This window comes from Phytophthora parasitica (assembly GCF_000247585.1).
Source record: "Phytophthora parasitica INRA-310 unplaced genomic scaffold supercont2.13, whole genome shotgun sequence".
Classification (NCBI taxonomy): Eukaryota; Oomycota; class Peronosporomycetes; order Peronosporales; family Peronosporaceae; genus Phytophthora; species Phytophthora nicotianae.
In genome coordinates this window covers 842,560-853,768 of record NW_008648999.1, presented here as the reverse complement: position 1 = coordinate 853,768, position 11,209 = coordinate 842,560, and the positions used below count along the sequence as shown (strand labels likewise).

General features: G+C 42.4%; 8 protein-coding genes across 8 annotated transcripts; 4 read left to right on the top strand and 4 right to left on the bottom strand.

The window, feature by feature from the left end:
* Nucleotides 1-194: 194 nt before the first annotated feature.
* Nucleotides 195-2,276, top strand: PPTG_22218 (hypothetical protein; the record flags this gene model as incomplete). The annotated part of the gene is made up of 2 exons (XM_008902389.1): nt 195-913; nt 977-2,276. 2 exons carry the CDS (start codon nt 195-197, stop codon nt 2,274-2,276), a joined length of 2,019 nt encoding a protein of 672 aa, XP_008900637.1.
* A 737-nt stretch (nt 2,277-3,013) lies between these two features.
* Nucleotides 3,014-4,024, top strand: PPTG_07919 (hypothetical protein; the record flags this gene model as incomplete). The annotated part of the gene is made up of 1 exon (XM_008902297.1): nt 3,014-4,024. One exon carries the CDS (start codon nt 3,014-3,016, stop codon nt 4,022-4,024), a length of 1,011 nt encoding a protein of 336 aa, XP_008900545.1.
* Nucleotides 4,025-4,152: 128 nt separating this feature from the next.
* Nucleotides 4,153-4,494, top strand: PPTG_07918 (hypothetical protein; the record flags this gene model as incomplete). Its single annotated transcript, XM_008902296.1, has 1 exon — nt 4,153-4,494. One exon carries the CDS (start codon nt 4,153-4,155, stop codon nt 4,492-4,494), a length of 342 nt encoding a protein of 113 aa, XP_008900544.1.
* A 1,378-nt stretch (nt 4,495-5,872) lies between these two features.
* Nucleotides 5,873-6,259, bottom strand: PPTG_07917 (hypothetical protein; the record flags this gene model as incomplete). Its single annotated transcript, XM_008902295.1, has 1 exon — nt 5,873-6,259. One exon carries the CDS (start codon nt 6,257-6,259, stop codon nt 5,873-5,875), a length of 387 nt encoding a protein of 128 aa, XP_008900543.1.
* Nucleotides 6,260-7,056: 797 nt separating this feature from the next.
* On the bottom strand, nt 7,057-7,527 carry PPTG_07916 (hypothetical protein; the record flags this gene model as incomplete). The annotated part of the gene is made up of 1 exon (XM_008902294.1): nt 7,057-7,527. One exon carries the CDS (start codon nt 7,525-7,527, stop codon nt 7,057-7,059), a length of 471 nt encoding a protein of 156 aa, XP_008900542.1.
* Nucleotides 7,528-8,018: 491 nt separating this feature from the next.
* Nucleotides 8,019-8,318, bottom strand: PPTG_07915 (hypothetical protein; the record flags this gene model as incomplete). The annotated part of the gene is made up of 1 exon (XM_008902293.1): nt 8,019-8,318. One exon carries the CDS (start codon nt 8,316-8,318, stop codon nt 8,019-8,021), a length of 300 nt encoding a protein of 99 aa, XP_008900541.1.
* Nucleotides 8,319-8,813: 495 nt separating this feature from the next.
* On the top strand, nt 8,814-9,449 carry PPTG_07914 (hypothetical protein; the record flags this gene model as incomplete). Its single annotated transcript, XM_008902292.1, has 2 exons — nt 8,814-8,965; nt 9,176-9,449. 2 exons carry the CDS (start codon nt 8,814-8,816, stop codon nt 9,447-9,449), a joined length of 426 nt encoding a protein of 141 aa, XP_008900540.1.
* Nucleotides 9,450-9,875: 426 nt separating this feature from the next.
* Nucleotides 9,876-10,519, bottom strand: PPTG_22217 (hypothetical protein; the record flags this gene model as incomplete). The annotated part of the gene is made up of 2 exons (XM_008902388.1): nt 9,876-9,962; nt 10,502-10,519. The coding sequence occupies 2 exons, from the start codon at nt 10,517-10,519 to the stop codon at nt 9,876-9,878; spliced, it is 105 nt and encodes a 34-aa protein (XP_008900636.1).
* Nucleotides 10,520-11,209: the final 690 nt, after the last annotated feature.

The window sequence follows — 11,209 nt, the reverse complement described above, 5'->3', positions numbered from 1 at the left end:
CAGTAGTTGCTGAACCTGTAGCTGCTAAACCTGTAGTTGCTGAGCCTGCAGTTGATGAACCAACGATGACCAAGTCTATTGAAGAAATTTATGGTGAGCATTGCATTCAGCACACCAAATCTGTTGATAAATACGATCAACCCAAGTTGGGTGATTCACGCGTGTTGTCACCAAATGATTGGATCAAGTCGAAGATGCACACAGTTGGTGATTCAATCGACTACAAGCATAGTGGTGATGTCATACCTGACTTTGGCAACGACGGATACACGTATCTTTTGCAATATCAATTCAATGAACTGGATGAATCGGAGATGCTTGATAACTTCTTCTTTAAGTCCAGTGAAGACCGTAAATTATTTGAACAAGCAAACGTTGAATGCGGTGTGGAATACTTCCTTGAAACGAAATCCTACGATGAGCGATTGTATCAATTGTGCATGATGATTCGAGGCGATTGGTTCTGCAACAACCAAAACGTGTGGAATCTCGCTGGATTCTTTGCTCGTCAACCTCATTCTGATTGGTATTTGATGCGCAAGACCTATCTCTGTGTGCTCAAACAAAAAGTAGAGCGTTTCAACAAGGGATTTGCTACCAAAGAATTCGATGGTTGGTTTGATTCCAAGTATCATCCATCACTGAACGAAGGCAAGCTGAAAGGGATTGCTGCTGGTTGTGATTCCGCTGCATACAAGCAATGGAAGGATGAATATGAAGTCAATGAGCCAAGGAAAACATCCACTTCGAAGACGTTTGAGCTTTCTACACTTGATCAGGATTTCGAATTGACATTCAAGTCTGAGCGGAAGTTGGCAACACTAACTCAGCTGGTGGAATTAACTGGTCAAACAATTTATGACATGCGTTCAGCCATGGTTGATACATCATTTGAGATCGATGAGCTTGAATAGTGGGCGGAGAAGTATCTAGTGATCGAGAACAAGCCAAATCGTGACTTTGATTTAAATTTCAGTACTTTCGAGAAGATGTTGAAAACTACCAGCTTTGAGTCTCTTCATTTGCTGAAACGATTTGTACTCTACTTCATCCACGAGTTCTACGTCTTTGAAGGATCTGATATCACCTACTACAAGCGTAAGCCAACAGAGGACGATAATTCTGTGATCAAGGCGTATGATCCAAAGAACTTCTTCAAGGTGCAAATCCAGTTCATTGAACACAAGAAGCCACGTTTCACCAAGCTGTCTGACCTTCTCAATACGGTTCCATTCCACAAGTTTGCAAATACTGTCTGCAAATGGGAACATGATCCAAATGATATGGAGACATTCAGCTTAGCAAATCCACTACTGGCAAAGGATCTTCACGAAGAAGTTACCGAATCTGACTTGCACCCAGTGCTAGTCGACTATCTGAAGCGTATCATTTGCTTCAATCATCCTGAGAGGTACCAGTGGTTGATGGAGTATATCGGTAGCCTTTGCCACTATCCAGATAGCAAGACGAAGGTTATGCTCGTGTTGTATTCAATGGAGAAACAGATTGGCAAGTCGAACTTCTTCAAGCTCCTTACGAGTCTTCTTGGAACGGCAAATACTCACATGACTCAGCATCTTACCAATGTCTTTGGAGAGCGTGGATCGCCACAACTTCGACATAAAAAATTGTGCTGGTTTGAGGAAATTGCTGGTGATAAGCGCTCGTTTCGTAATTGTCTTGAGCGAATGAAGTCTGCAATCACCGATTCCGTGCAATCTAGTCGAAAACTCTACCATGAAGAAGAAGTTCATGGCAACATCACTGAATTTATTGGCGCTTCCAACAACTTGATTGGCATCGTCGAAGACAAGATTACAATTTTCGATGTAAATCCAGCGGAACAGCACAACAAGGTCTATTATGGCAAGCTGATTGATGATGTGATCAAGAATGAGAATGAGGTGAACAAATTCTACACATATTTGAAGCAGTTTGCCAACCCCAAGCCAAAATCCTTCTTCCGAACGCCTATCTATGATTCAATGACAACTGCTAGCAATGAGGGCATTGTCAACTATGTCAATGAACTTAAGGAATCGGGCTTAAATGGAATCGTACACACTGAATCGCAAGGCCTATATCGCGTGGAGAGAGATATTATGTATCAGCACTATCAAAGGTGGTGCGAGACAGCTGGTGAAGTCCCTGATAAGCGATTGAAATTTTGTGAGAAGATTTCGAAGTTGGACAAGCGTAACACATTCAAGCGATACAAGGAAAATGGAGCCACTCCGTATGGGTTCTTCTTTCCAAATGATTTCAACCCAGTCTGAAGCTTCCTCCCTTCATGCGGCGAACGCGAAGTGGATCGGCCATGCCAACTCCAGTCACTTGCTTAATTCCCTTTCGGATCTCTTGACTAAATCCACCAGTCTCAGGAGCAGTGATATCAGCAACAGTATCCATTACAGAGCCAGCAATTGGCTTCCAATTACTTTTTTTTAAGAAACTCCATGCATTCTTTCCAACAGACTTGATTCCTTCCCAAAGGTTTACCCAAAAGCCACTTCCATCTAGTCCAGATTGATGTGTGCGTAATACTTCTCCATGCGTCATGTGGAGAGTCGTTCCTTTGCCAGATTCATACGCTTTCACAAGCTTCTTGTAAGTCTCTGGACCAAAATAGTGAGCATGACCAGCATTAAGCTGTGCATGCGTTAATCGAACAGGTTTTCCATGCAGAACCTTTAAGGCCTGCGCGTGGCTAAGGTTGACACGGAACTCTTTATACATCTTTATATATAAGCACAAAATAAAATTGTCAAAGCTTAAATCCAAAAACCAAAATCTAGATGAACTAAAACAAATAATTATTCGCGATCTCGAAATGAGCAATGACAAGCTCTCCAAAGCCACCATGGAACTGTATGTGAGACAACTTCTCAGATTATATAAATCGGGGAAGGAGACTATGCAATAGGATCCTAAAGAATTCATTGCTCGCATTCAATATCCCAACAAGTACGACGATGCAAATCTTCAGAAAGTGTATGGCGTTCAGAACTCTGATATGATTGCTGAATTGATGCGTCTCTACAAGAGCAAGGAGAGTCTGATCCTCACTCTAAACGCGCTCTGTAAGATGGTCAAGAATCGCTTCCGCGATGCATTTGGATACTATAATGCTGTAAGAAAGGTACTTAGCAAGCAGAACAAGTCGGAGAAATTGGATAATGAGCTGACTCCTGAAGAAGAGAAGAAATATATTAGCTACGAGGAACTGATGTCTGTTCCGCAGAAAGTCAAGAAGATCCTTATGGATACATACGGTGAGGTCTTTCTTTCCAACAACGAGCTCAGTAAACTTACCAAGGCGAAGAGCCTTGCATATCTACGGCTTGTCTTTGACTATGTCACTCTATATCTCAACGTCCATTATCCGCTGCGTCTCGTATGGCCAACGGTATATTTGCGACCCGTCGACGCGGGTAACTATCTTCAAGGGACAAAGCTACATTTGAACAACTTCAAGAACGTTCGCCTGATGGGTGCGCAAGTTATTGACCTAGACGGATCCACGATCAACCTCATTGCACAATTTCTTCACTTCTTAATCAATTCTCTTGGACAAACACCAACAAAACTTCTTTGGCGCGTTTACAACAATAGTCCAGGCGAATACGATAGTAATAATGGATTCAGTTCAACTCTCTCAAAGCTTTTCGTAAAATACAATGGAAAGCCGATGAGCATGAACATGATCCGTCACATTGTTGAATCACATCTGATCCAATCACCAACGTATGCGAAGCTAACTAATCGAGAGAAACATGACCTTCACGCTAAGCTACTCCATAGCACGTTTGCTGCCAACACGAGCTACAACAAGATTGCAAACAGATCCACAGCACCAGAGGTTAGCGAGGAAGCTCCTGACTTCTCATATGAGCCAACGCCTCAACCTCCATCACCTGCTAAGCCGCAAACATGCTCTAAAGCACGTAGGGAACGCATATTCCATGGAGATTTCACTCCAACAGGCAGTGATAAATCACTTGAAATTGAAATATTCGAGAAGTAATATGAATCCACTCAATATAAAAAGCAAATCACATCCAAATGACGTCCAAACGGGGTCCACATGTTATGAATTTCAATGGATTGCACGCGCGTCTACGAAGCGGAAAAACACATGTAAATCTGAAGACTATGCTCGTCTCTCATGCGTTCGTTGATTTATGGCACCTGATTGAAGATGAGAAGAGCTTCGACAAGCATCTCTTCAGCCTTCTCGACGAGCCTGAGCAAGACTTTATGAGATATTGCTTGAGCAAATGTCATATCAAGTCACGAGAATTTGATTCGGCGTACAATGAGCAACTCGATGGTGTTGTAAAGCGCCTAAAGATGCTACAAGGAGCTACGGCTATTGGCGATGATAATCCAGGCATAAAAAAGGAGATGAAGCAGCTTCTTGACAAGCTGTATGAGAAGGGAGTTTTCTCAACGAACTATTACACTCAATTCAAGCGTCTGATGAAGCTCTCTTAGAGTCGCGCTTGAATGTAAGCAACTTGCTTGTGTCGATGTATTTCGGCTTCTTCTTCTTTTTCTGCTCTTTCGCGAGCTGAGAAACGTTAACTTTCTCCAATTGCTTGGTGAGCGTTTCGATGTTAGTAGAACCATGGTCAGTTTTGGTTGGTCCGAGTGGTTTCACTGTTCCAGATGTTATGCCATCGCCGTCAATATCCATCGGCTGTGGCATATTCGCCCGACGAATTCTTTTCCTACGATGCATTTTGATTTAGTTACTTATATATAAGCAAATCAAAATGTCATTTCCAGTTTTGTTGAACGTGAACAATCAAGTTGCTCAGCATCAGTTCAGATATCGATTCAGTCAGCCAATTGATTTCAGTCAGTTCGAATGCGCACTTGGCTCAATCAGCATTAACTATTCGTGGAAGGCAATCACTGCCCAACGCCAAAACAACTCATTTAAAATCATTTGGCCGACAGCGGCAACAACAACAACGTATTCGATCACGTTGCCAGATGGCACTTATACAGCAAGTGATATCAACAACTACCTGCAGTATTGGAGTATCCAAAACAACTTGTATTTAACCAACAACACCACCGGTGAATATTACTACTTCATATCCTGCGCGGAGAATGTGTCATCTTACGCAATTCAATTCACGACGCAGCCCGTGAAGAATGTTACTGGCTATACTGCGGCAAGTGGCTTTCCCACAATGCCCGTAACAGCATACACCCGACAACTAATGATCGATAATTCTGGCTTTGGTTCGATTGTGGGGTTATCGAATGCCACGTATCCAGCTGCTCAAATCACGAGCGTTTACGCTGTGAATAGCAACGTAACGCCAATGCTCGATCCTGTAGCAGCAGTTATTGTTGGCTTGTCTAATCTCTACAACCCAATTGCAAGCAACAATCAGGTGCTCCACACATTCACGGCAGCAGGAGTAGAATATGGTAGACTCATCACCACGTCGCAAGGTCAAGGTATTGCGTATTGTCCAATGCAGGGAACGAATAACGAGATCACATTGAGCTTCTTTGATCAAGACATGCGCCCCCTCCAGATCGTCGATGGGAATGTATGCATTCGTCTGTTGATGCGATTGAAAAAAAGTGATTCAACGATATAATTACATTTCGCAAATATATTCGATGACGTTTTGATAAATCTTTCTTTCGATGATGTCCATCATCATGGTTGACATTTTTTCGCTTGTGATTCGCTTGTAGAGATCAATGAATTCTTTGACTGGCATATCACTTGGAAAGTCACGGCAAATAATTGCGAGGTCACGCTGGGTCAAGTTTCGACCAAGAACGACATACTGACTGTTGATGCGAATCGTCTTTGGAATACCGAAGTAGCTTTGACTGATGTAGATCATACTCCTTTCTTTTTTCGGCTTCTGATGAAGTATTGACCGATTTGAGCTTGAGTCTTCTTTGGCTCTAGAACCAAGTCATCGAATATAACGAGTTTGCTTGTCTCGGAGTCATACTCGCCCATTGCTGGAACCATACCTTCTTCGATCACCTCTACGTTGTCTATGGTGTCCTTGAGATGATCATATAGTGTCTCATTTGTCTTCGTACAGATGACGATCTTCGTGAAGCATTTGCTCAACAACGCGATGATATATAGTACAGTGTTACTCTTTCCGCTACCAGATGGGCTAGCAATGCACATCCGAAATGGAAGCTCAAAGTGCTCATTCTTTGGGTATTTCTTGAGCTTTGACTTTGGTATAGATTGATAGAAGTTGAGCATCTTTCTTCGTTCTTATATAAAAGTAATCAAAATGTCTTCTTTGCCGCCAACGACGAATAGTCCAATCTTCAACAGCTCATTCTTCCTCGGATCAAATGACTATCTTACAATTGCCGTTGCAGACAAACGATATCAAAAATTGGGTGGAACCGGAGTATTCAGTTCACTTGCTGTGGCCTTGGACAAAATCACTCTTGGCCATTGCATTGTAATAGCGGTCGTAAGCTTTTTGCTTAGTTTGGTTATCAGTGAAGAACCCGTTCATTGTTTCTGGATACTATATTTGGCAGATCAAAAAAATATATTGAGAAGACAACGATGCCTAGTGTTGAACCGCGCCTTGTGAGACAGTGCCCATTGCAGTGCAACGACTTCACGCCAGACATGATAATAAATTGTTAGAGCGTAGTCGCAATTCGACGTGCCCGAAATGACAATAGACTTTTGCGCACCATCTTCGCTTGGAAGGCGGCGACCAGTATCGACGGCAACAAATCGGTAAAGGGACTCCCATAATCGTTGGTTTAGAAGGCCTGCGGTTGTAACATCGTCGAGGCCACCATCAACGCCAGATTTTGACATTTCCTGAACGAAATGATCGTAACCAAAGCTGACTGGATTGTTCCAGATTGGAATATTGCCCACAGTCACTTGGAGATTCTTTAGAGCTGCAAATGGCGAAGTTGTCGCCGGAATCGTTGATAGTGGGCTGCGGAAAGGATTAATAACATCCGCGTAGGCCGCGTTGGTTGAGTTAGCCGTATTCGAGACAGGGTTGGTGATGATAGGTTGCAAGATTAGCTTCTTGGGATTAGCGATGCCGTTCGAAACCGTCCATGTAAACGACTGATTTGAAGAACGGTAAACTTATTTGTCACGCGCTCAAAGTAACGGAAAGTTTTCTTCTGGATCAATGCATTGTCAGCTGACGGGTTTGGACTATACGTCGGAACTAACAATCGCGAGAACGCTTGTGATGGAGTGATGTTAGTACCCTGCGTCGGCGTGCCATTCGCGTCTGCAGTAATATTCAAGGTGCAGATTGAAGCTGGAAGCGAGAGACCTGTTCCATTTGCTGCAGCGTATGATGCATTGCCGTTAGCCGAGTTGAGGTTGTAAAGAATAGGGCAGGTGTTACCGAAGTTCATGTTGTTGTAGATGGAAGTAATCTTGGCTGGAGTTAGCACACCGCCAGCATTAGTAGTTGTAATCTGAGTAGTGGAGCTATTGTAGTTTACGTAGATGAAGCCACGTGTGTTCTTCTGCATCGGGCACTTTTTAAAGTAATCACAGATATCGGCGAGTTTGACACATGCGAGGTAATGAGCACCAAAATTGGTCCATTGACAGCAATAGCACCCGCAGGGGCGGCATAAACTTGCGGCTTTGAAACAGCTTGAAGGTTAGCAGTGCTTCCCAAAACCGTAGAAGCAAGCTTACCAGCACTTTGATCGACTGTCGCAAACGCGGCTCGGTCACGGGCACCTTTATTCACGACTGTGTTTGCCAGACCAAATTCGCCAACATTGCTTGTGGATGTCATAAAATCAGTTGCCGCAACATTATCGAGAGCTTGTGGTGCATTGTTGGCGAACTGTTCGTATTCATCAAGCGTGAATAGACTGGTTGATGCATTTTTCAAATAATAGTTGTAGTCCCATTCGGTTAGTGCCTTGAACGTTGCGTTGACATTTTCGTGAACTTGATTTGTTTGAACAGTCACGCCATCTACAACTACTTGAACGGAGTCAATAAATTGCTAGGCGCCAGCTTTCGGAATGAGTTGATCATACGAAGCCGCTGCCGCAGTTGTTAGAGTTCCAGAGCCACCATTTAGAATTTGTAGCTTGATTGGAAGCTCAATGACAGCTTCTTGCCAGTTGACAAACGCAGCTTGCGAAGAGATGGTAGAAAGATTGAATTGAATTTGACCGGCATATTGACCCGTGTTCGAAGTCGAATCTTGAATGTAGGTCCATTTCTTGTCGCGGAAGAGCGTTTCAGCTGGCGCTGGTTCGACGGAGTGCTCGAAAGCAGAAATATCGCTTGCGGTGGACATTGTATAGTATGAGATAGCTTATATTGGTCAAGATATAGATCGTCAGCAAAAAAATAATAGCAATCAAAATTGCATGGTGTCTACGAAACCGAGTATGACCGCAAAGTCAATTATCACATTATCTCGAACAACAGATGATCAACTCATGAAACTCGCTAATTCGCTTGGAGTCAAAGTAGACCAAATCGATTTCAAGCAGAATCTTGACAGAAGCAAAGATTATGCCATTCTCAATATGGGTACGCCTAAGATTGGTGGTACTCATTGGATCGCCGTCTCTAACAAACACAAGCGCTACTTCGACCCGCTTGGTTTGCCAAGACCTCGCGTGATTCCAAAGGACTACTCATACAAAGAAGTTGACATTCAAGATCCTCAATTCGGGCACTGTGGACAATATTGCGTGCTATGGCTCTACTACTTGCAACACGGAAAAGAAGACGATTTCTACAAACTATTTAAGCAGCTCGGATAATCACATGTGTAATATAAAGCATGCAAGAGCTAGGATATAAGTTCCGCGTTTCCAAGCGCAAGGGCAAAAAATACGATGCATTGCTTAGTGATGGTCGAATTGTATCGTTTGGAGCAATCAAGTCCAATGGTGAGCCCTATCAGCAATATCAAGATCGCACAAGTTTAAAAGCGTACCGTGACTATGATCACAAAGATACAAAGCGAAGAGAGCGATACTATAAGCGACATGGTCCGATTGATGATCAACATCCTTACACTCCCGATTGGTTCTCGAAAATATATTTATGGTAGCGATCATGCAGCAATATCTGTATATACAGAATATATATTCTAGAATATACAATCTAAAATATAGTAGCCATGCACGATCACATTGATAGCTTCAGGAATCAACAATACAGCCGCCTGATCGCTGGATTTGACGGCTTTGACTTTGTCGGAGAGCTCACGCGCATTGAAAAGATGATTGGATCTCAACAAGAGCGAATTCAAGAAGCTCAAAATCAACTCAATCTCATCAATCGCGAGTTTCTCCCTGGTGATATTGAGAGTGTGTATCGCGACAGAGCGCTTACAGCTATGAACGATAGCACCGATAAGATTGATAGATTGGAAACCCTCAAAAGTGAATTGAAGCGCCTGCAGCTCTTGTAAAAAAAAATACCTCACTTCGAAGACTGTTTCATATTCGCCATCACCAAACTCAAGGTCTTCTCTCGAATGTTAGCATCAGACTTCAACTTATCAGTGTCGAATGTAAATGGCTTCACGTTGATTGGTGTGATTGTTGGAGTGTAAACTTTGTAATAATTATCATCAATAACGACTGGCTCCTCATCAGTTGTATCAACGTATTGAATGTCCATTTTCTATTTCTAGGTATATATATCTGAAATATATTTAAGATAATGTAGAAACGATGTAATTATCTTCATGTTGTCATGTGTCGTTTCTGCGATTGACGCTCAGCGCGTATCGGCTCACCATGACAATCTACACACTGTTATTATCTATATCTCTAAGTCTCTAATTTTTTTGCCAGGGTCACAAAAAATATCATAGTCTAAGCACTCTGTTCTTCTAGCCACCGCTTGTGCTTCTGCGATCGAACATGAACATGGTGATTTGCAGCAGAATATTTACCACCACATTCACAATTGGATCGAGCTGCTAGTCGGGCTTTAGAAATTGCATCCCATCGTTGCTTGTTTGCCTTATAGTATTCCTTATTGTAGGCCTTGAATTTCTCTTTATTATCTTTTCGATACTCTTTTTTTCGCAGCTGATCTATCGCAAACGCATTGTTTTTATTTACTGCTGTTTTTCTAAATTTTGCTATCCAAAGTTGTTCATATGCTTGAAGATGCTGTTTATCTACAACCTCATACTCCTTCACGAGAGTGATCTTGAATTTATCAATGCCGTGAGCTTTGAAGTAAGGAAAGATTGACATCTGAGTATGCTTACCTTCAACCCAACGTCGAAAGTTATTTTTGTGTCCTTGCCAACGCCATGACAATTTGTTGATAGTAGAACCAATATAGCATAGGTCACTTTCAATATGGATGATTCTGTAGACTCGGCCAATCATTTTATTTCTCAAACTGGATTTCCAACTTTTATAGTTTCTATATATTGATCAATATATTTATCAGAATAAAAATTAATTAAGTCGGATGTCGCTATCTCGTGCGATCGTCGCTTACCTGTGGCGCTTCCTCCATGCTTCTGCACAATTTCAAAATAACCTCAGTTGAGGTTTATGTTGAGTTCCGAGGTTCCGAAACCGAGTTCCGAACCGGTTCCAAAATGATGCCGTACTTACTAGAGCAGCTGTGGTGCTACAATTTAATAGTGAATTGCAACTATTTGATGAATTGTGGGAACCCGGGTTCCAAAATTTTCGGAACCAAATTTTAATAACTAGAAGGGCTGTGGTTACATTGACATCTTCCGTTGGTGCTCGGGTTCCGAGTTCTTATACTATTATATATATATTTTTTAAAGTAGACAGGGGGGAGGGGGTAGGAGAGAAAGTAGATATAGAGAGACAGTGTAGCGTTTTTTTGTGGAACTTGGGAACTCGGTCCCGCATTGTGTATAAAACCTACCATGATCATAATTGTTGATGTTACGTCGGTTCGGTGACATGGAACCGGTTCAGATCACGGTTCGGAACTTTGCGCACTACTTGATTTTAATAACTACAATCACTCTGGTGGTCCCTCGTTTAAAGTGTTGATTGCGGACAATGTACTCGTGTTTCGGAACTTCGGAACTAGTGCATTTAGATAACTACACCTGCTCTAGTGGAGCATTGTTTAAAGTGTCGATTGGAAACAATGTTGCAAAATTCACATTAGGATTACGTTAACTCGTGCGATCTTTCTCTTGGCGTACGCTAGCGGACGGAC